The sequence below is a fragment of the Sinocyclocheilus grahami genome, unplaced genomic scaffold (assembly GCF_001515645.1).
Source record: "Sinocyclocheilus grahami isolate Dianchi unplaced genomic scaffold, SAMN03320097.WGS_v1.1 scaffold26.1, whole genome shotgun sequence".
Classification (NCBI taxonomy): Eukaryota; Metazoa; Chordata; class Actinopteri; order Cypriniformes; family Cyprinidae; genus Sinocyclocheilus; species Sinocyclocheilus grahami.
The window spans coordinates 1,178,116-1,199,407 of NW_015505205.1; the positions used below are offsets into that span (position 1 = coordinate 1,178,116).

The window sequence follows — 21,292 nt, forward strand, 5'->3', positions numbered from 1 at the left end:
TAAACGTTTGTACTTACAACAATTCATATTTATACAAAACCAATAATAACTGCATTTTCTCCAGTAGGTGGCACCAAAACAACACTATAAAGTATTTGAGTTAGGCTCAAAGTTCTGGAAAAATGTTATAGCTTTACAATAGACGAACATATCACTGTAGTTAATACAAAATAAATATGCTCAAAAACGTAAGCCTCTAACATGAGGCTTTCTGTAAGAAGGAGTTTTCAATATGACAAGCAGGTCCAAATCTCAGTCAGAATATATGTTCATAAAGGGTTTTCAGTGCTGAATAAACTATACAAACAGCATCAATAACCCCTTAAGATTGACCACAAATAAAAAAAATAAAAAATCCTCATTTAAGTCATTAATAGCATTTACAAAATTCATGAAATAGATACACATCTCGTTTGAAGTGTCACCTTCGTGTACATCAGCATTTTAAGTTAATGTGAATTTAGAATGATTTCTAACTCGCATCGCTGAGCTGTGTCTCTGTCTATGTGTGTTTTTCCTCTTTATCTGTGCTGAACTGGGGACGCATGTCTCCTGCGGTGCTGCTTATAGCGCTGCAACAGCTCTTTTTCACTCTTGTGCTGACGGCGCCTCAGGCCTGCAGGTTTAGGAAGATCTCCTCTGGATGGCTGCTCTCTGCTTCCTGAAAAACAAGTTCACAAAATACATAAATCAAAACACTTAAACACACCCTGCCAACCCCTTGTCCATTCTGAAAACACCAAAATTATGACCCATCCTGCAGGCATAGAAAAATAAACAAATTATATTGAGCACTGACATAAGCAGATGTGTGAAGCCATATTACATCATGTTCATAAGATGGTTTAAATAATCAGGATTTACACTGCAATCAATCAGTTTCTTAATCAGTATTGTAGTATTATTATAAAACAAAAATATCTAAAACAATTAACCTTAAAACAACACTAAAAACAAGTAAAATTAGGTGAAAAAGAGTACTTGTTTTCAGATAATACATCTCGATTATTTGGTATTTATTTATTTTCATTTTATAAAGCATGGAAATAAAATGTATAAACTACCGTTTAAGTTTTGGATTGGTTTGGGATTATGCTCACCAAAGCTGCACTTATTTGATAAAAAAGTACAGTCAAACAGTAATATTATGAAATATTATTACAATTTATAAATAACTTTTCAGCAGCCATTGCTCCAGTCTTAAGTTTCACATGATTTCAGAAATCATTTTAATATAATAATTTGGTGCTCAAGAAACATTTTTTATTATCATCAATGTTGAAAACAGTTGTGCTGCTTAATATTTTTGAGAAACTGGCTAATTTTTAAAAATTCTTTGATGAATAGAAAGTTCAAAAGATCAGCATTTGTTTGAAAGAGAACTCATCTGTAACAAAACTGTATCGGGCATAGAAAAATAAACAAATTATATTGAGCACTGACATAAGCAGATGTGTGAAGCCATGTTACATCATGTTCATAAGATGGTTTAAATAATCAGGATTTACACTGCAATCAATCAGTTTCTTAATCAGTATTGTAGTATTATTATAAAACAAAAATATCTAAAACAATTAACCTTAAAACAACACTAAAAACAAGTAAAATTAGGTGAAAAATAGTACTTGTTTTCAGATAATACATCTCGATTATTTGGTATTTATTTATTTTCATTTTATAAAGCATGGAAATAAAATGTATAAACTACCGTTTAAAAGTTTTGGATTGGTTTGGGATTATGCTCACCAAAGCTGCACTTATTTGATAAAAAAGTACAGTCAAACAGTAATATTATGAAATATTATTACAATTTATAAATAACTTTTCAGCAGCCATTACTCCAGTCTTAAGTTTCACATGATTTCAGAAATCATTTTAATATGCTAATTTGGTGCTCAAGAAACATTTTTTATTATTATCAATGTTGAAAACAGTTGTGCTGCTTAATATTTTTGAGAAACTGGCTAATTTTTAAAAATTCTTTGATGAATAGAAAGTTCAAAAGATCAGCATTTGTTTGAAAGAGAACTCATCTGTAACAAAACTGTATCTTTACGGTCACTTCTGATGAACAAAAGCATTAATTTCTTTAAAAAAAAAAAAAAAGAACCTTAAATAAGAAAAACTAAATACTTAGTTAAAAACTAGATATCGTGAAATATTTATACATTTTTGCCCCTTTTTTTGCCTTCATTTAGATATCAAAGTAGTTAGATTGGATAGGAAGTGAAGTGAAGTAGGAGACAGAGAGGGGACAGGATGGGAAAGAACCAGGAACTGAACTCTGTTTGTCTGTGGCGCAACCACATTATGTGTTGGAGCACTGTCTCATCTGTAACCTAAAGTAACCTAAAAATGCGAAAAGCTTGAATGAAAACTCCTATATATTTATCAACTACCCACTATTGTCCAAAAACGAATTAGTAGTTATTGGTACTGACGTGTTTCGCAGTGCGGACCCTTCCAACCATTGCAATCACAGCGGTAGCTGCCATTGAGCAGCACACAGATGCCATCATTCATACAGGGGTTTGGATTGCACAGGTTAACAGGTTTCTTCACGTCTAGAAAGAGGATCAAATTACAGAGAGCAACACAAGAATATAAATACATCAGAGATGAAAAATGCTTTCAAAGAGGAATATCATTCATCTCATTACCTGCACACACCATCTGTACCAGCACATCCTCAGAGTATTTCAGGTCATCATATGAAGGTACAGAGATCATGTGATCCTCAGAGCCGGCAATGCGGAAGAGAACCTCCTGCTGTATGTCCCCGATGCCGATCACAAACACTGACACTCCGCTATCCCGGATCTTCTGGGCAGGCACTGCTGCATCTTCCGCACTCTTCCCATCAGTCAGCACCACCACGGCCTTGTTGACTCCAGGCCGTGCTCCTTTCCCCACCGTCAGACTTTGGGAGAGCACATGGAGCAGGGCTGAACCTGTAGAAGCCCTCCCACCCAGAAAAGCAGCGTCTCCCACCGCCTTCAGCACAGCGGAGCCCGAGTCATACTTGTCCAGGTCAAAGACCGTGACGGGCCGCCTCCCATAAACCACCAGTCCCACCTGAGCCACATCTCGATTGATGTCGAACTGCACTGAGGTGCTCCGAACAAAGTCTTGAAGGTGGACAAAATTGTCCTTTCCTACACCACTGGAGGCATCCAACACAAAAACAAGGTCCAAAGCTTGACCCAGACAGCCTAGCGAAGACAAAAAAGAGCTTTAGTATAACAGTTAAACATCATAACCAAACTAAAAAGAAAAATAGTTTACCTCCAAAATGTTTATCGGTTTGGGAAACCCTGCTTTAAATATGCATTGTCATATTTTAGTGCATTATGCTAAGAGTGTATTCAGAACATGATTTACACATTCTGATAAATGCATACCTTCAAGTTCACTTAAGAATTTGCATCCCAAAGGGACATAATAATAAAAAAAAGTCTGAGATGGGAGGCAAATAAATATTCCAATGCTTTAGCCTTTTTTTTTTTTTTTTACAAGTTGTTTTGTTTCCCCAAGAAACTTGTGAACTGTTCACTTGCAAAAACTTTGCATTCCATTGCAAAACTTTTGCCGTGGCTGACAGTTACTTTTCACTAGCAATTTAAATTTAGTACATTTTCATCTTAGTAACTTTGCATTCCCTCTCAAAACTTTGCCTTCATTCACAGTTACTATCAATATTATTACATATTACAATTTTTACAAAAGTTTTGCTTTCCCCTGAGAAACTTTGAGTTGACTCACAAAATCTTAGCATTTCCTCAAGAAACTTTACGCTCAGGCAGCTTAAGCAGGTCAATCTCAGACATTACTAATTATTAGAGCCCGACCGATATGGGTTTTTGGGGGCCGATGCCGATATTAGGGAGTAAAAAAAGGCAGATACCGATATATCAGCCGATATTCTTTGTGTATATTATAGTACAGTACCAGTCAAAAGTTTGGACACTTTCCCACAGATAAATAAAAATATATATTCTGAACCCCATGTGGATTTACACAAACTGAGAAACTGTGTTACTTTGTGCCCCGCTCTCCCCTACCTCTGTAAATAAATACAATATAAATTCACGTCTCGCGCACTTTAATGCCCTTTGAATGTAACGTGTACGTTCCCTTGGAACTGGAATCATGGCGGAATTTCATGTGAAGTCCACTTCGCAGTGCACTTACGGTCGAATAAGACAACGCGTGAATGCTGCCTGAACAAGAAACGTCCTTACTGAAGGGAAAGTGTTGACTGGTGTCACTATCTCGTGAACACGCCGGCAGATCTCCACCAAATTTGGGGGATCCATTCAGCTCGAGGAGCCCTCTCGAACGCCACCCTCCGCGCGTCGGTAGCCCCCCGGGATTGCTGGATCGGTCGGCGTCGGACCGCGAATTTAACCGCCCGTAACTCCCGAACCCTGGGGGCTATCCACGCGGGGATGGTCTTATTCGAAAGAGGGCCTCGAGACGTACACTCGATTCGCGTTCGAGAGGGTTCCTTGAGCTGAAGAGATCCCCCGAATTTGGTGCGGCTTCGCCGCTCCGTTACGGAGATATGGCCGTTCAAAGTTTCAATGGTTTTCCATTGACTTGAGCTTTAAAGCGTTTCATCCAGGTCGCCAGTAGCAAACAATGGAGCGTGCTCTGCTAGACAAACTAAGTAATTACACCATTTCAAGCATTTTATCTGCATTATATGTTCTGTAAAAAAAAAATTTCATATCGGCGACATATTCGCCGATACCGATATATCGGCGACAGGCTCATATCGGCCGATAATATCGGCAAAACGATATATCGGTCGGGCGCTACTAATTATGACTGAATTATTTAAAACATATTACATTTGCCTTCTACAAAAAACTCTGCAAGAGCACTAATTTACTGCATTGGGGTAATTTTGTCTCCGTTTTCGTCAAAGGTATGTTCTGTATAAGATCAATTAGTTAATGCAATGGTTCACATTTTCATCTTCATGTAACTCTTTGTTAATGTACATTTTTGAAAGTAATTTTGTAGATGAGATTAATACTAGTTGTACAAACTACTTTTATGATGCTTTTTGTCCTTTTTGACACATTTAGCATTTCACTTTACATTCTGCTAAATCATAATTCTGGGTGAACTTATTCCTTGAGGAACAACAATCTCAGATAAGCATTTTTGAGGACTTAACAGTGGTCAAAGTGAACAAGTTTAGATCTTTACCCTGGTTGTCAACACTGCAAATTTTGGCTCTTAGCTCTGGGATCTTTGCGCTCAATCTGTCAGGTGACTGGTATGTGATGGTGCGCTGGGGGTTCGCCGTGATGTTGTTTATTTCAGCCCTCATCCCATCTGGCGCTACACCGATGATGAAGATCTCCCTGTCCCGTGCGTACTTCGCTGGCTCCACCACAGGGTCCACAGACGGCGTTCCTGTGAGCAGCACTACCACTCGCGGCAGGTCATCCTGAACGTCAGCGAACACAGGTGCGCTCTGGAAGCCGTGGCGTGTGATGTAGCGAAGGGCATTTCCAGCTTTGGCCTGCCCACCCCGATACTGCATGCCCTCAACAGCCTGGATCAGCTTTGCCGGGTCTCTGTGCTCCCCGATTTTGGCTTCTATCTTCATGTCACTTCCATACTGGGCCAACCCCATCTTCACAGGTGTGTCCAAACTCAGTACAGCCTGCATGAAACGCTTCAGGAAGGACTTGAAGCGCAAGAAACCCTCCAGAGTAAGTGCAGAGGAGCCCTCAACCAGGAAGAGCACATCCACGGAGCAGTCAAAACTCAGAATGGGAGCTGGAAAAAGAGGATATGGTTAAAAGCCACTCTGATTGACATACATTTGAATTCCATTCTCAGATCTAAGGAACATGCTTGACATACCACTTCTGCATTATCTCATGTTTATTTTAGAGTTTAGTTAGGATCATGTGAGACATAACACTGTTAAAGGAGAAGGGCATATGGGCTCTACGCTCCTCTATCCATTAGCACATGCAAAAATGCATTTACGAACTGCGTAAACAAACAAAAAGATCCATCTTTCACTCTGTGGGTAAGTGAGGTCATCTGATCTAACCCCTGCCTGTGATGTCATTCACACTGACTGACAGAAGGAGGTTATGCGTGTCATCACATTCTGATTGGCCGGAGGATTCTATGTCAGTGTTACAATGGAATTCATAGGGACTGATGATGGCTTCTATCTGAATCTCATTTAGGAAACTTCCCCCATCTTGAAAATATGTGTGTGTGTGTGTGTGTGTGTGTGTGTGTGCGCGCTTGTGTGGTCAGAAACAAGTTTACACACTATTATTACTATCATCACTGCTAGATTTATAAACAGAACATATATAGAACATTAAAAAAAAATATGTGTGGTTGGTCACTACAGTTCATAGTCAGTATATGTTGCAACAGGGACCATGTTATGCTGAAAAAAGGGCTCAAACATATTAAATAACTTTTAAAATTTATTTTTATTCATAATTTGTAACACAATAGCAATAACAAAGAAAAATGTAATAATAATTAGTAGTAGTAGTAGAATCATTGAAAACTTTTTTAATTAATAGTAATAACTTTTTTAATTAATATTTATAACTAATCTTTTCTTTTTTTAGTCACTGATTGTGTTGTGTGTATTGATGTTTTGGCATAAACAATAATAAATATGCATATAACAATCATAAAAAATATTATTTTATTAATGTCTTTTTAGTAGCTGCTTTTGCTGTGTATATTGACGATTTGGCAGTATTGTACAATGTACAGTATATCATACTAAAGTTTAGTTTTTTTTTTAAAAATTATTTTGATGTTTGGATTTCACTCCACAAGGCAACAGGTTTACAAGTGTCTGACTTTGAGGGCATTTGGAGATTTGCAGAGTGGTATTAGCTCATAATTAGAGTGCCCCTTTCATCTGAGGGACATAAGACCTCTGAGGTGTATTTCAGTCAGCCATGACCCAGCCCGAAAGCTGACCCCCACTGTAACGTGAAACCATGGGCTGTTTATGACAACTCCCACCCACACACACATATACAATCCAACCAAACCCACAAAAACAAAACACACACATCTCACAGTGAATGTGAGCCTGGAACAGCTCATTAGATGCTAAGGAGTGTGGGAAGAGAAGCACATGAATGTGAACTCACCACAATTGGGGTCACTGCCGTAGCCCGCGGGACACTCGCAGCGGTGCTTATCCAGTCCCTCAGATATACACGTCCCACCATTCTGACAGGGCTGAGAGTCACAGGGGTCTGAAGAGAGATGAGATCATTAATGTTAATCGAATTGTAATATTTATGGAATTAAATATTCATTATTCAATATTCAGATTGTTAGGTCTTACCTGGACATATAGTTCTGTGACAGACAACAGGGTGTTGCCTGTAAACTTTGTTATACCTGTAATGCGAAAACCAGTTTCAATCCACAAATTTCTGTTAATCAATTTTTTTTTTTTTTTTTACCTCAGGCCATGAAACCTCACAATTATAATGATAATACTACTACTACTAATAATAATAATGCCTAAACAATAATAATAAACTATTACTATTGTTAATATCATTATTTGTGTGTGTGTGTATTAGCGTGTTAAAATAATAATTGTATTTCTTTAATTAGTTAAAGTTTCTGAAAGAATGTGAAACCACTATCACATTTCTGTTAATGAACTCCTGTATGTCTTACCTCAGGCCATGAAACTTCAAAATGAATAATAATAATATAATATTTATTTATTAAATTTATCATCAAATGTTTTGTAAAACAACATGAAACCAGTTTCATGCCATATGATTCTGTTAATGATCTCCTTTAAGTTTCACCTCGGGCCATGAAACTTAAATATGAGCCTGGGACACTTCAAAAGAACAAAAACACAATGTGATATAATACAAACATAAGCTCAGACCTGAGGCATCTCTGGGACTAATGATCCATGCTGGTGTGCAGTGGAGTCAGAATGTCCATTTTGTTAGTATACATGGTATAGTCAGACTTCAATTAGGCCAAAAGCATCTCAAGACCATTGTGTTTTGCTCCATTTACCTGTAATGAGGGCAGAGCGATGTGTATGTTGAGTATCCCTTGGACCCCTTCCAGCACATGAAGTTTCCCTGAAGCTCTTTGACTGTCTCTAGGGTTTTCTGAACACACGGGTAAGACTCCACTTTACACCCTGCAGATTTCACAGTGCAGGAAACGTTACTCGCTGTTCGTACACTCAAGTGGTGCTGTTGACTGAGTCACAGGCGAGTTTTTTACCTGAAGGAATGGCAGTGCAGACAGATGAGGTGGTGAGGGTGGTGAATAATCCGTTTACAGCGTCACTGAAGTGCTCCGCGAAGAACACATGAGTGTCCGAAGGGCTGCTCGCCAATTCACGGAGCTCTTCCCATCTTAGGAGAGAAAGACGAGGCATAATTTAGCAGCTAATATGCATTGTGAAAAGCACTACAGTTCAAAAGTTTTTTTTACGATTAGAGAAAAAAAGAACTCTGAGGGGTTTCATTCATCTGAACCCAAACGCACAACTGATACATTCCCAGCTGTTAGATACGGCCATTACGGTGAGTTTATCCACTAATATTACCTCTTCCTCCTGCACCTGTTGGAAGCTGCCATAAAGTCTCAAAGTAAAGAGAAAACACAGGAATCATGCTATCTGCAGGATAACCAACAGCAACAACACACATCCAGGCTGTCAGCAGCCTTTTAGTGTACAATAACACACCTGTCAGTGAGACTGTGTCTGAGAGCTATCAGCAAATCGGTTCACTGACTAATAGAGCTGAAAACATTTACAATATGAAAGCACCTGTTCCCTGCAAAATGCTTCAGAACAATCATTAAAAAAACACTGAAAGGTACACAGAAGTACCTTGAAGTAAATACTATGGTATACTCTCAGTACCATGGTATATATTAAAGTACTACAGTATTACTATCTGATACCATCACTGTTACTGACAGAGTGTATTAACAAGGACACAAGGTAAAATACTTTACCATTCACACACAGTTGTGGACAGAATTACTAGGCCCCTTAGTAAATATGAGAAAATAATCAGATTTTTTTTTTATCCTTTTATTCAAAAGATCTTATATTACCAAAAAAAATCACAAATCTAACCTTTCACTGAAGCAAAAACATTTAAAAATGGGGGTGGGGGCCATTTTATTATTATAAAATAAATGAAGCCAATTATTGCCCCCCTTTTATTGATATATAAATTTCATCTCACTATAGGACCTGGTCATTTCTAGGGGTGCTAATAATTGTGGCCAATGTGTAGTGGAGAAAAACATTTATTTCATAATATGATTTCCCCTTTACCTTAAATTGTTTTATGTCAATGAAAGGTTAGATTTTTGTGAATTTTTTGAATGAAAGATCCAAAGAACACTATGTATACTACACACACAAATATATATATATACATAATAATTTGGCAATTTTTTGTAACTCACAATATTTTTTATTATTATTGATTTATTATTGACGGTTTTGTTGTTGTCTTTAATCAGTAAAAATTAAAGCAGTAAAACAAATAATATATAAAGACGTTTTGAGTACAGTTAATACAATTAAATTACAATTAATGAATTCAAAATAATAGACATATATATTATATATCATTATTTTTCAAATTACAGAAATGAAAATGAGATAATATAGTGCAGTTTTTTGCACTACAGTAGTGAATATGCAGTGAGAAAATGCTTAATTGTCATGAAAATAATGTCACAAAAATATCTTATATTTCCTTTAAGCAAAATACAATGTGAAATATATATATATATATATATATATATATATATATATACACATACACACATACACACTACTTGTGTTTTTGTACATTATATTCCATAATAATTTGGCAATTTTTTGTAACTCACAATATTTTTTATTATTATTGATTTATTATTGACGGTTTTGTGTTGTGTTTTGTTGTTGTCTTTAATCAGTAAAAATTAAAGCAGTAAAACAAATAATATATAAAGACGTTTTGAGTACAGTTAATACAATTAAATTACAATTAATGAATTCAAAATAATAGACATATATATTATATATCATTATTTTTCAAATTACAGAAATGAAAATGAGATAATATAGTGCAGTTTTTTGCACTACAGTAGTGAATATGCAGTGAGAAAATGCTTAATTGTCATGAAAATAATGTCACAAAAATATCTTATATTTCCTTTAAGCAAAATACAATGTGAAATATGACCCGGACATGCTCTTGACAGATTTTGTGAAGCAGGTAATTAGAGATGTGAGGGGTTTATTTGGTTATTGATGTGACTGTAAATGTTTTTTGTTACCTGGGGTAACGGATCCCCACAGCAAACAGAGTCACTCCAGACAGCTTGAGCTCCGAGGCAGCCCGCTGCACTGCCCCCTGGGACTTTCCGTCAGATAAGAGGATGACGACACGTGGCACTGTGGAATTGCGTCCGCCGGAAAACCCCTTCCTCAGAACGAACTTCAGAGCCAGACCTGTCTGTGTGCTTCCACCTCTGAGCGAGAGAAAGAGACAGACTTATTTTATACATAAAGCATTTTTAAGACATAAAACTGAGAGCCTAGAATATCAAAATGAACTACTGCCAAATATATCACTGTGAAATGATATTCCAGTCTTTATTACTGAGCTTTGTGGCTTGTCACACCTCCACTGTGGAGAACAGTAAATCAGATACCCAAAGCACCACACAGTCAATACTGCACAATGAATCTGATCTCTGCACTGCACTGATCTCTTATTAATTTAACTACAGCGGCCCCTCAGAAGTCTTAGGATAACACAGAAGCCTTTAGTTCCCTTCACTGCACTGTGTCCTTAATGCACCCCTCATGATGAAACCTAAACCAATTACAGCATTCTCAGATTCACACTGGCTGATGCTTTATCTTTGGGTTGATTCAAACTCTGCCTGACTTCTTTCCAGTGTTAACGCATTCTCTGAACTTCATAAATTAACACTTGATACATAAATTGGAGTTAACACTTAGCTAGCCAGTTGATTAAAAAACTGTTTTAGGAACTGCAACCAAATCACAATGTAAAGAATCTCACTTGTTTTTTTCTGACACAGAATGGGGATCCACAAATTTGGGACTCAAAATCAAATTTAAAGCCAGTAATAAAGGATTTGATGGTTTTAGGATTTGTGGAAAATGTAAATCAAAGAAAAATGATGCAAAATGAAATAATATTTAAGATTCTGCACTATTTGAAGGTCACTAATTAAACAAGCAAATTTGTGTCACTGAACATGTGAATTCCTTTATACAGAAGATCAGAAATTGTTGTAAACTGTTATACTGATAATATTATTTTGTAATTGAAGCATCTGTAGTACAGTAGTTAAAAATGCAAAATGAAAAGCATTTTCCCTAAATATATTATATACAGAATATTATATAAATATAAAAAAACTAAAGTCATGAAACTGTATTTTGCATCATTTTCCAAAATAATTACAACTACATTAAAATTTATTATTTTTTTATTTTTATTAAATATATTTATATATTATTTATATTTACATTTTTACATACACAATATTTTCAATATTTTAATAGTAATTCTGATTACTGATGTAATTCACCTTTTGTGTTGATTTTTTGAATAAGCATAAAAGTAAAACACAACTGATACAATTAAATTGTAAATATTATACATATTTTATTATGTATTATTTTTCTCATTGCAGAAATGAGATTAAGGTCATATAAACTGAATATTTATTTATTCATTTATTTTTTATGTATGCATGCATGTAAAAAATACAGTTTCATGAGTGACTAGTGAATACCAGCTAAATTTTTCACTGTCACCTACTGACAATACTCCTTTATCCTGTGCTGAAATACATGATCTCCTATATCCTACAGGGATACAAACTGACTGACTGCCAGTTGAGATGCAGACATGTGCACAGCTGGGCTTCTCTCCATCATCTTCACTCACAGTTGTTCCGCTAGACAGACAAGTGGTGATATTTTCATAGAGTGGGAATCTGAAACGGTAATTTCACTGCCTGTCGAGGGAGATGTGGTATGTCCTGACTGGGTGATGAGGTTCAGGCCAGCTGTGCGCTCAGAGTGTAATTCAGCTACTAGTCATTACAGATCCTTGCACACCCTTCACCACAAAAACCATTAATTCAACCTCATCAAGTCGTCCATCATGGCACAGTGCACTCAGGCACACTTGCACACACATGCTGAGAGTGTAATGTAAACACAAGTCCCCCATGTCTGTGTTGACAAAATTGCCAAGATATAAAATAGAGTGAGGTATTTCTCATCCTCCACAGGAAGTGCTAAGGCCTAAAAGACACACAATAACACTAATCTCTGTACCTATAGTGGATTTTCTTCATCTTTTTCTTCAGCTCCTCTTTGCTCTCGTAAGAGTCTAGACTGATTTCCAGCTTGGGTGTGGAACCAAACTGAATCACGCCAACTCTCACCTGCCCAAAACAGAGAATGCAGTTTAAACACCACAAACAGGAAGAGGACTGAAGTTGAAGATAAGCCATACAAAATGTAAAGGTATACAGTGTTTTATAAGAACATACTATTTCAGTCTTAATACTTCACAATTTCATGTGTTACTTACAATTTCTTTGTACTTATTCGTTTTTCTTAGTGAATTTTTTGTCTACACCAAATATGTTTAAGGCTAGTTCACCCTCATTGTCATTCCAATCCTGTATGCTATTTTGGTAGTGATCAATGGCTGTCATATTCCAAAACAATACTTAAAAAAAAAAAAAAAGAAAAGATCAAAAAGGATAATTTATATGAGTCAAGTCAAATTACAGCTCCATGTGAAAATTAATTATTCCCTATTAATGGACATAATTCTGATTGGGTTATTTCATATGCAAAAAGAATGGGGTGAATGTTAATACATTATATATTTTTTAAAATTGACACTAAAAAAATTAAATATAAGTGCTTTTTTGGTGTTTTTTATTCTTGTTAGAGCCTGATCACTATAAAACGCAAGAGTTGCATTGTAAAATTATAGCATAGTCGATTAAAACTACACAAGGGTGAGTCAATTTTGGGAGAACTTTTCCCTTAATCTGAGTTTATGCGATCTGACCTTGTCTGTGCTGACATCGAGAGCCTCACACAGCTTCAACACGTAGTGTCGGGACCGTTCAAATCCTCCTTTTCCAACGCTGTAAGAGCTATCCATCACAAAGAGAATATCCACCGCTGCAGAGCACTGCATCACTGACCACACATAGGAGAAAACACAAAGTGTACCCATCTTTAGCTACTGAATGGTCACTAATGTATAGTATTAGTCTATGAAAGTCCAGACTGATTAACCCAATGGCACATGGAACAACACAATGGCGGTGCAAAACAGCAACATGTTCACATCAACACTGGCCTGTATTTGACACACATAAGCAGCTCAAAGGTCGCCTGTGGCATGTTCTAGCAGAGATAAATACTCTCAAACACATTACAGCAAGTTTGTGCTAGTCAACTGGCTAAATTATAATCCATGTAGCTGTCATGTTAGAACCCGTTGCCCGTCATAAAGAAGGTGATCCGACAGAGACGGCATGCCGCTGTCTGTAACAGCACACACACTTATGAGGACACAACATAGACTTCTATTGTTTTTATGTAACACTAAATATAATTTCTAGAAGACAACGTCTGGGAGCAATTTTGTCCCTAAATTATAGGTAAGGAAACACACAAACTCTCACAGGCTTTCTGTGTCTCTGCAGAGTCATACCCTCAGACGTTCAACATAAAACTAAACCCTCTCTTTACAAGTAAACACAGGTTACTTTCTCACACATTTATATGGAAACACATTGGCAGTAGATCAGTGGTTCTTTAAACAGACATGAATTCTTCTATTCTAGAAATACTTGCAATGCTGTCCATCTATGCTACAGAGCTGCTGTGTAAATGTTTGATTTGATTTTCTGACTGAGAAAGAAAAAAAAAAGTCAACACTCACTTTCTCCAGCAGCATTTATCTTCATAATGGTTTCAAGATCCGTCTGCATTTCTTGCACAGAGGAAGTGGACCAAACTATACAGAAAGAGATACTGTCATTAGTAGATAGTAGTTAGTAGAAAGAAAACTTACCAAAAAAATCTGATATACTGTATATATATATAAAAAATTTGAATGGTTTTAAAAATAGTTTTTAAAGTTTATAAGCTGTTCAGGTTTATAAAATTGACCAAGAATGGGTCATATTTCACTCAAAAATCAATTGAAAAAATAGACACATTTTTAAAAAGGTTAAAAACAGCCTATTTAGAATAGAATAGAATACCTTTATTGTCAATTTTTAGGTTCTCTCATTGGAAGTGCACACTCACAAACAAAAAAAGGAAATATAAACAATTTTTTAGGATTAAGGTTATTTTAAAACCATTAAGCATTAACCCTAATCCTTGTACTGTCATTGCAAAAATAAATAAATAAACAAACAAATAAAAAATTGTAATTGCTGTAACAGAAAAAATTATATATTATTAGAAGTATTTATAAAACATAATAGTATTTCTTATACTGCCTATGGTTATTTTATTAATATTTTTAAAAAGTTAACTAACAGTTTTACTAAAAAGTGTTATGAGAATCACACTTAATAAAACAAACAAACAAATAATAACAATAATATAAATTATGGTCAATTGTCATGAAAATAATGCATTACAATACAACACAAAAAACCTGAATGGTCCTAAAACCATTTTCAGGTGAAATGTGACCTGGACATGTTTTTGGTGTTACTGACCCAGGTACTGCCTCAGGCACTGTCAAAGTCAACAACAGCTTACACAAATGAATCAACTTCTAGATAACTGAGCTGACCTCTGGCTCTAAGACACAGCTCCACATGAAACTCCCTAAACATCCTTCAGAGGGGACTAATTCAGAACGACTGGCATTCCAGCAACGCCCACTGGACATGAAGAGAACGGTCAGGCTGTCCTGGCCCGTGTTTGCCGCTCGAGTGAGCAGGGTTCAGAGCGACGTGCTCTCTCATGCATACAATCGCTGATTGAGAAGCAGGGGGCATGTGAACAGCCCAGGGCAGAGACAAGAGTGAAGTCCCTGCATAACGCTCCTGCAGAGTGGAGTGCGCTTGGGAATCACATACTTTAATCATGTGCTATTGTCTCCTAACACTCATGGCATCACGAGGAGGGCCGCTCTCAGTGCCTTGCCATGGTAACAGGCCTCGGCCTAAGAAACCTGCAGGACCCCACGGGGGGATGAGGTGTTGGGGGTGTCAGGGAAAAATTATGAGGCCACAAAATGTTAATGGGTTAATTCCACTGACGGTGGAGGTGAATACAGATCTGGATCATTCTAAGTCACTGCTATTCTCACAAGAATTACAGAAAAGAAAAAATAAAGAGCAAAAAAAAAAAAAGTAGATCATTCTATTTCATTCATTAAGGAAATTAGACATCAAAAACATTTGAAAAAAATGAAAGAAAAATTAATGAAAATTGAAAAAAAAAATTATAGAAAAGGAAAGGACTGATAACTCTGGAAAGGGGATGTCTAGGATTTTTTCACATGATAGATGACTAGCATCAGAGATATATGGCTCTGAACAAGCCAACTTGTACTAGGTCATGGTGAATCTCCCCTCAAACCCTGCGGTGATCCTCTCTGACAGGCTGCACTGTGGTACCAGGAGACATTTTATCGCCTGATTTAAACAGACTGCAGGACTTAATCCCTCCTCAGATTTATGGCATATGTCCAGGAACGTAATGGGAAAATTCTTGAGAAACACACGGGTAGATATCTCAATTCAGAAACTCCACACTCCAACAAAATATATACAGTCACAGAAGAGTTTAGCTGAGGCCTCAGCAGGACAGCCAACAAAATATAAAAACAATATAAAAATAATTATTATAAACAAAAACATATTACAACATCTTCGCGTCTATTAGTCTGATAAAACCTATTCCTCACAGGGCAAATGCTGTTGAAGTTAATGTACTTGTTGAGTAACAAACATCAGGCTGAATATCCTAGTTGAGGGCTATAATAAATTATTTTGGTCATGACAACTCTCAGAGTGTTTAGCATAGAAATATACATGGCAATGTTAATGTGTTTGGTCATGGCAGAACAGATCTGCTACGCTGCTGTTGCTGCTGTGGCAGAGATCCACAGACATGCTTCTGTGAGCATGTAAGAAATACTGCTGCTGCTCATATAACATACAGTACATGAAATTACGCCCATATATAACAGATTAAATTACTCTGTAGCAGATCTATACAGGTGGAGCTGGGGAAGGAGTAACAAACATCAGGCTGAATTTCCTAGTTGAGGGCTATAATAAATTATTTTGGTCATGACAACTCTCAGAGTGTTTAGCATGGAAATATACATGGCAATGTTAATGTGTTTGGTCATGGCAGAACAGATCTGCTACGCTGCTGTTGCTGCTGTGGCAGAGATCCACAGACATGCTTCTGTGAGCATGTAAGAAATACTGCTGCTGCTCATATAACATACAGTACATGAAATTACGCCCATATATAACAGATTAAATTACTCTGTAGCAGATCTATACAGGTGGAGCTGGGGAAGGCGGATGGTTTCTGAAGCGCGCTGCAACTGCTACAGCAAGCACTAGTGGAGTATTTTGAATCTGATGCGAAAGAAATCAATCAAGTTGCACCATGTGAATAATGATGCAATTATATCAGATTGAGTTAGAACCTAACAGCCTTCATGACAGACCCCTGTATTTCCTATATTCTTACATATATCTCAAGTCAATAGGCATAACACATTTCTAAAGTAGAATTGCACAATTAAAGATTAAGAAAGATATGAATTACATTTCTGTACTTTGCAAAGATAAAATAAAATAAAATGTAGTGTTTCAGAATGCCAAGTACTCCGTTACCTCTTCTTACCTTGACCAAACAGGAGCATAAGAAGAAGAGCGCTGCAACTGCTACAGCAAGCACTAGTGGAGTATTTTGAATCTGATGCGAAAGAAATCAATCAAGTTGCACCATGTGAATAATGATGCAATTATATCAGATTGAGTAAGAACCTAACAGCCTTCATGACAGACCCCTGTATTTCCTATATTCTTACATATATCTCAAGTCAATAGGCATAACACATTTCTAAAGTAGAATTGCACAATTAAAGATTAAGAAATATATGAATTACATTTCTGTACTTTGCAAAGATAAAATAAAATAAAATGTAGTGTTTCAGAATGCCAAGTACTCCGTTACCTCTTCTTACCTTGACCAAACAGGAGCATAAGAAGAAGATGCAGCCAGCTACTAGAAGACATTTTTAAGCCCTGAAATGTGAACAACAAAAGAATCAATTCAAACTGAGGAAAAGAGTCTTGCAAGAAGTCTTTGAAGGGGCCAACTACTGAGCAAGTGTACCAAAAAAAGGCTTGAGAATGCTAACAAAGAGAAAAGCAGCTGGGAGTGAGACTATCAGGGAAAACAAATTTGGGAGAGAAAGATTTCTTGGAATTTCACTCATGAGTTGGTGGGCTTGAGGTTAGCAGGGCAGCCATTTTTATTGATCCTCTGGGGCACTGGTCAGACAAGCAAGGAACTTGGGATGGGAAAGAGCCAGTCTGCGGGCTATTTTGAGATTAAACACAACCAACTAATAACTGAGGGACTCAGGTAGCAGTGGGCTATGAAGTCTGCACCCTTACGCATTATAAAATGCAGAAGTCAAGGCCATCACTACAACTCAAGAACTCATGGCAAACTCTTTATGGGTGGCCTGTCCACTGAGTCTAATGAGTAGGCATTACAGGGCCCCAAACATTGTTCCTAGCTTTCCTCCTGATAGCAGGCAAGCTCAAGTCTAAGCCAATCAAACTGTCGTCACATCAGACTAATCATTTACCTGTCTGTGTTTTGAGAAAAGTGGAGGGAGAGCCCAGTGATGTGTGGAGAAAACAGCATGATATGGTTCATCTCAGATTAAGTCTCCCTGCAGTCACAAAATCCTCCTGTGCCACATTCCCAGAGCTAAGGTCAAAGTTCACATCTTTAAGAGCCAAAGTTTATTATTAAATTAAACATGTTGACAAATGCCAACTGGCGGCACCAGACAGGAGAATTATTCACCGCTATGGGTCACTGGATTCAATCTCAACGCCTACTTGTTCTGCTCTGCAATCAAAGTCAAACTGACAACCATCCAAAACCACAGTGTTAAAAAAAAAGAACTGGCTCATGTCTAGACTACCAGAATTATCTACTTATTTGCAAATGAATTATGCATTAGCCACAGCAGGATGACATGTTTGAGGTCAGTACATTTTTTTGAAAGAACTAAATTTAATATTTTTATTCAGCAAGGATGCATTAAATAGATCGAAATGACAGTAAGGACATTTCTAAAATTACAAAAGATTTCTATTTCAAATAAATGCGTAACTGTTTTAAAAATTGATAATAATAATAAATGTTTCTTTAGCAGCAAATCAGCATATTAGAATGATTTCTGAAGTATCGTGTGACACTGAAGACTGGAGTAATGGCCACTGAAAATTCAGCTTTGCCATCACAGGAATAAAATGAAATTTTTTAATCTACTGAAATAGAAAATTATTTTAAATCACAAATATTGCTGTTTTTTAATGCAATAATGCAGCCTTGGTGAGCATAAGAGGCTTCTTTCAAAAATATTTTAAAAAATAAATAAATATCAAGCCCTGGACTTCTGTACCTGTTAAGTACAAGTTTTACAGAAATCAAAGGAATCATAGACATCCATAACGCAACTTAAAGAAACCTAATAACACATCATGGCTTTTTCAAGTTTACTATCCTTCCTGAATGTAGTCTTTGTAGTTGATAAAAGCAGATAACAGTATAATTATATTCATGCTAGTGTGCATTCAGTGGAATCTTTTCTTTAAATGTGTTTGAGAGACAAGCAAAATGTGTGTGTGTGTGTATGTCTGCACTGTTGTATCTGATTGGTCAGGTTCCAGGTGTTAAGAGCCGTTTTAAAGGCAGAGTGGTTATCAGTTTTGGAATGAAATTAAGCGAGTATTGAGCCAATTCTGACCCGTGAAGTCACTCTTTGATCGTCTCACTCACGGTTGGACTTCTAAAGATACCCACAGAGCACCACTCAAGAGAGGAAACTTTAGGAATGCCACCTGACATTCTTAAAGATAGAATCTGTTCTGTAAAGAATCAAATCCAGCAAACTGAGAGAGAGACTTTTGGACAATTTAACCACACAGGACTCTTTATGAGCCTTTAGAAAGTTGGACTACAGTTGTTGAAGGGAATCTGATAAAATCTCAGCCTGATAACGGGCATTGTGAATGAACATGAGGAAGCAGACAGCACTTGTTCAGGTGCCATTTAAAAGAACCTTCTTTGAGGAGGATAATCATCTGGACTCTTAGAGCACCGCACAAACCTGCCATACGATAACCTTGACTAACAACCCGTCTCGGTCTGTGTAACAAGTGGAGCCGTCTAGGGCCAAGGAACCCAGTAAGAGTACTGGCTTTGCTCTCCTAATTCTTCTTTATTCCCAATTTCATACATTCCTCACTGTTCTAAGCTTTCACGTTTCATTATTTCCTACTTTATCTATTAACAACTCCTAAGCCGAGATGCCTTAACGATGCTATGGACCCCCAAATACAATCATCCTTGTGTGAGCAACCCCCTCTTAAAATTTAAAAGGTAGCTATATATTTTTATTTTAAGATTTTTTTTTTCATTTCAATAAATTTGAATTCATTTCAAATTGATCAATTTCTACATTTTTTCTCTCTAAATTTTTCCACGCTCTCCATGCAGCCATTGGACCCGTTTGAAAACGACCTACCTTTAATAACTAGATAGTCATGTCTTCCTGAAATCCACTGAAAACTATTTAATATCATTTAGAGTAATGAACTACCATTGAATGACATTTTTAAATATGCTAAATATATTTATCTGACATTGCAGAGCTTAAAGGGCAATGCTTGTTAATGGACAAGACACAGGTGTATGCAGCTGCTTGATCCCCATGTAGGGAGCAAATGACCTGAGCAACACTAGACTCTCCTATAATCACAGTAAATGAGAAGAGAACCGGAGGATGAAAGGACACCACATTTAGGTAGCTCCTTTTGAGTTACTCCCTATTTAAGGCTCACTTATTAGAACCAACTTGTGGCAATCCATTTGTATTTGTAGTCTAATAAAATACACATTGTTCTTTTCGTTTTGTATTCTGACTGTTTAAACAGTTGAGGTATTTAACCAGTTTTACTAATCTTGAACTAAAACAGTTGTCCCATAATCCCATTGTCGCACAATTTTGTTTCCAAGCAACACGACTAAATATTTTTCTGAAGGTTTTTAAACAATGAGGTCCATTTAATCCAGGGGAAATGAATCGAACATTTTTCGCTATGTTAACTTCAGGCCCAAATGAAATTTATCAAGCTACAGCACAATAATAACGCGCGAGACATTCTTGAATTAGGGTTAGATTCCCTGCGCAGCTGCGCAGTACATTTTTGCGCTTTAAGTTTCGGAATAACGACAAACTTTAGCTCAAGAGAAATCTTCAAACAATTATATTTCAAGTTGGACACATTAAAAACAGATAGTTCATGAGTAAATGACTCACCTCACCGTCCTGTTCTCGCCGCAGGTACTGAAGTGTCAGTCTCCAGTGTCGTAACCCAGTGAACAGAAGAGGGTGCTCTGCTCTACTTCCGTACCGACTTCATCCTCATTCAACTCAAGACCCAAATTGTCTCAAAATAAAGTTATTAAAAAGTGTCACCAATTTCTGTAGCATAAAGTTATTACAATAATAATACAACAAAAAATGTAAATTGCATGCGTTTCTTCCATGGAAAACCTCAAAGTTCATAGCATCTTACTTAATACAGTAAAAGCAAATGGTGAATCGAGACAGGTATTCCATAACTATGTGGCTAGAGTGTGTTCCACAGAAGAAAGGCAGTCCTACTAGCTTGAAACATGTGGGTGAGTGAATGACACTAAATTGTGGAAAAACTGAGAAAAATTAATTTAATGTTCATAATTTGTAAGTCGCTTTGGATAAAAGCGTCTGCTAAATATTAATGTAAAACGGTTTGCTCCTTTGCTAAATCCTGCCATTTTTAAAGTCTAGCATGACCAATAAAAAAAATAAATGAGCATTCTGGATATTCTATAAAGAAAAAAAATGACTTCAAACAA

The 21,292-nt window shown here is 36.7% G+C and overlaps 1 protein-coding gene across 2 annotated transcripts; it reads right to left on the reverse strand.

The window, feature by feature from the left end:
* Nucleotides 1–43: 43 nt before the first annotated feature.
* Nucleotides 44–20,776, reverse strand: vwa2 (von Willebrand factor A domain containing 2). 2 transcript variants are annotated; one of them, XM_016251269.1, is made up of 14 exons: nt 20,712–20,776; nt 17,331–17,391; nt 14,037–14,111; nt 13,152–13,285; nt 12,401–12,510; nt 10,354–10,548; nt 8,284–8,417; nt 8,068–8,197; nt 7,364–7,419; nt 7,164–7,271; nt 5,218–5,796; nt 2,661–3,212; nt 2,442–2,564; nt 44–661 (listed from the first exon to the last, which is right to left on the reverse strand). In XM_016251269.1, the coding sequence occupies exons 2-14, from the start codon at nt 17,380–17,382 to the stop codon at nt 522–524; spliced, it is 2,388 nt and encodes a 795-aa protein (XP_016106755.1). In that variant the 5' UTR covers nt 17,383–17,391; nt 20,712–20,776; the 3' UTR covers nt 44–521. The 2 variants fall into 2 exon arrangements, with proteins under 2 accessions (XP_016106755.1, XP_016106766.1); XM_016251280.1 differs by lacking the exons at nt 17,331–17,391; nt 20,712–20,776 and adding an exon at nt 16,988–17,009.
* Between the last annotated feature and the right edge of the window lie 516 nt (nt 20,777–21,292).

What these genes read in the sequence shown, in the direction of transcription:
- vwa2 (XM_016251269.1), bottom strand. Translation starts at nt 17,382, where the DNA reads ATGTCTTCTAGTAGCTGGCTGCATCTTCTTCTTATGCTCCTGTTTGGT. An exon ending in TCGATGTCAGCACAGACAAG is followed by an intron (nt 12,511 to 13,151) that starts GTCAGATCGCAT and finishes TGTTTTGGGCAG; the next exon opens with GTGAGAGTTGGCGTGATTCA. An exon ending in GGTACAGATGGTGTGTGCAG is followed by an intron (nt 2,565 to 2,660) that starts GTAATGAGATGA and finishes TCCTCTTTCTAG; the next exon opens with ACGTGAAGAAACCTGTTAAC.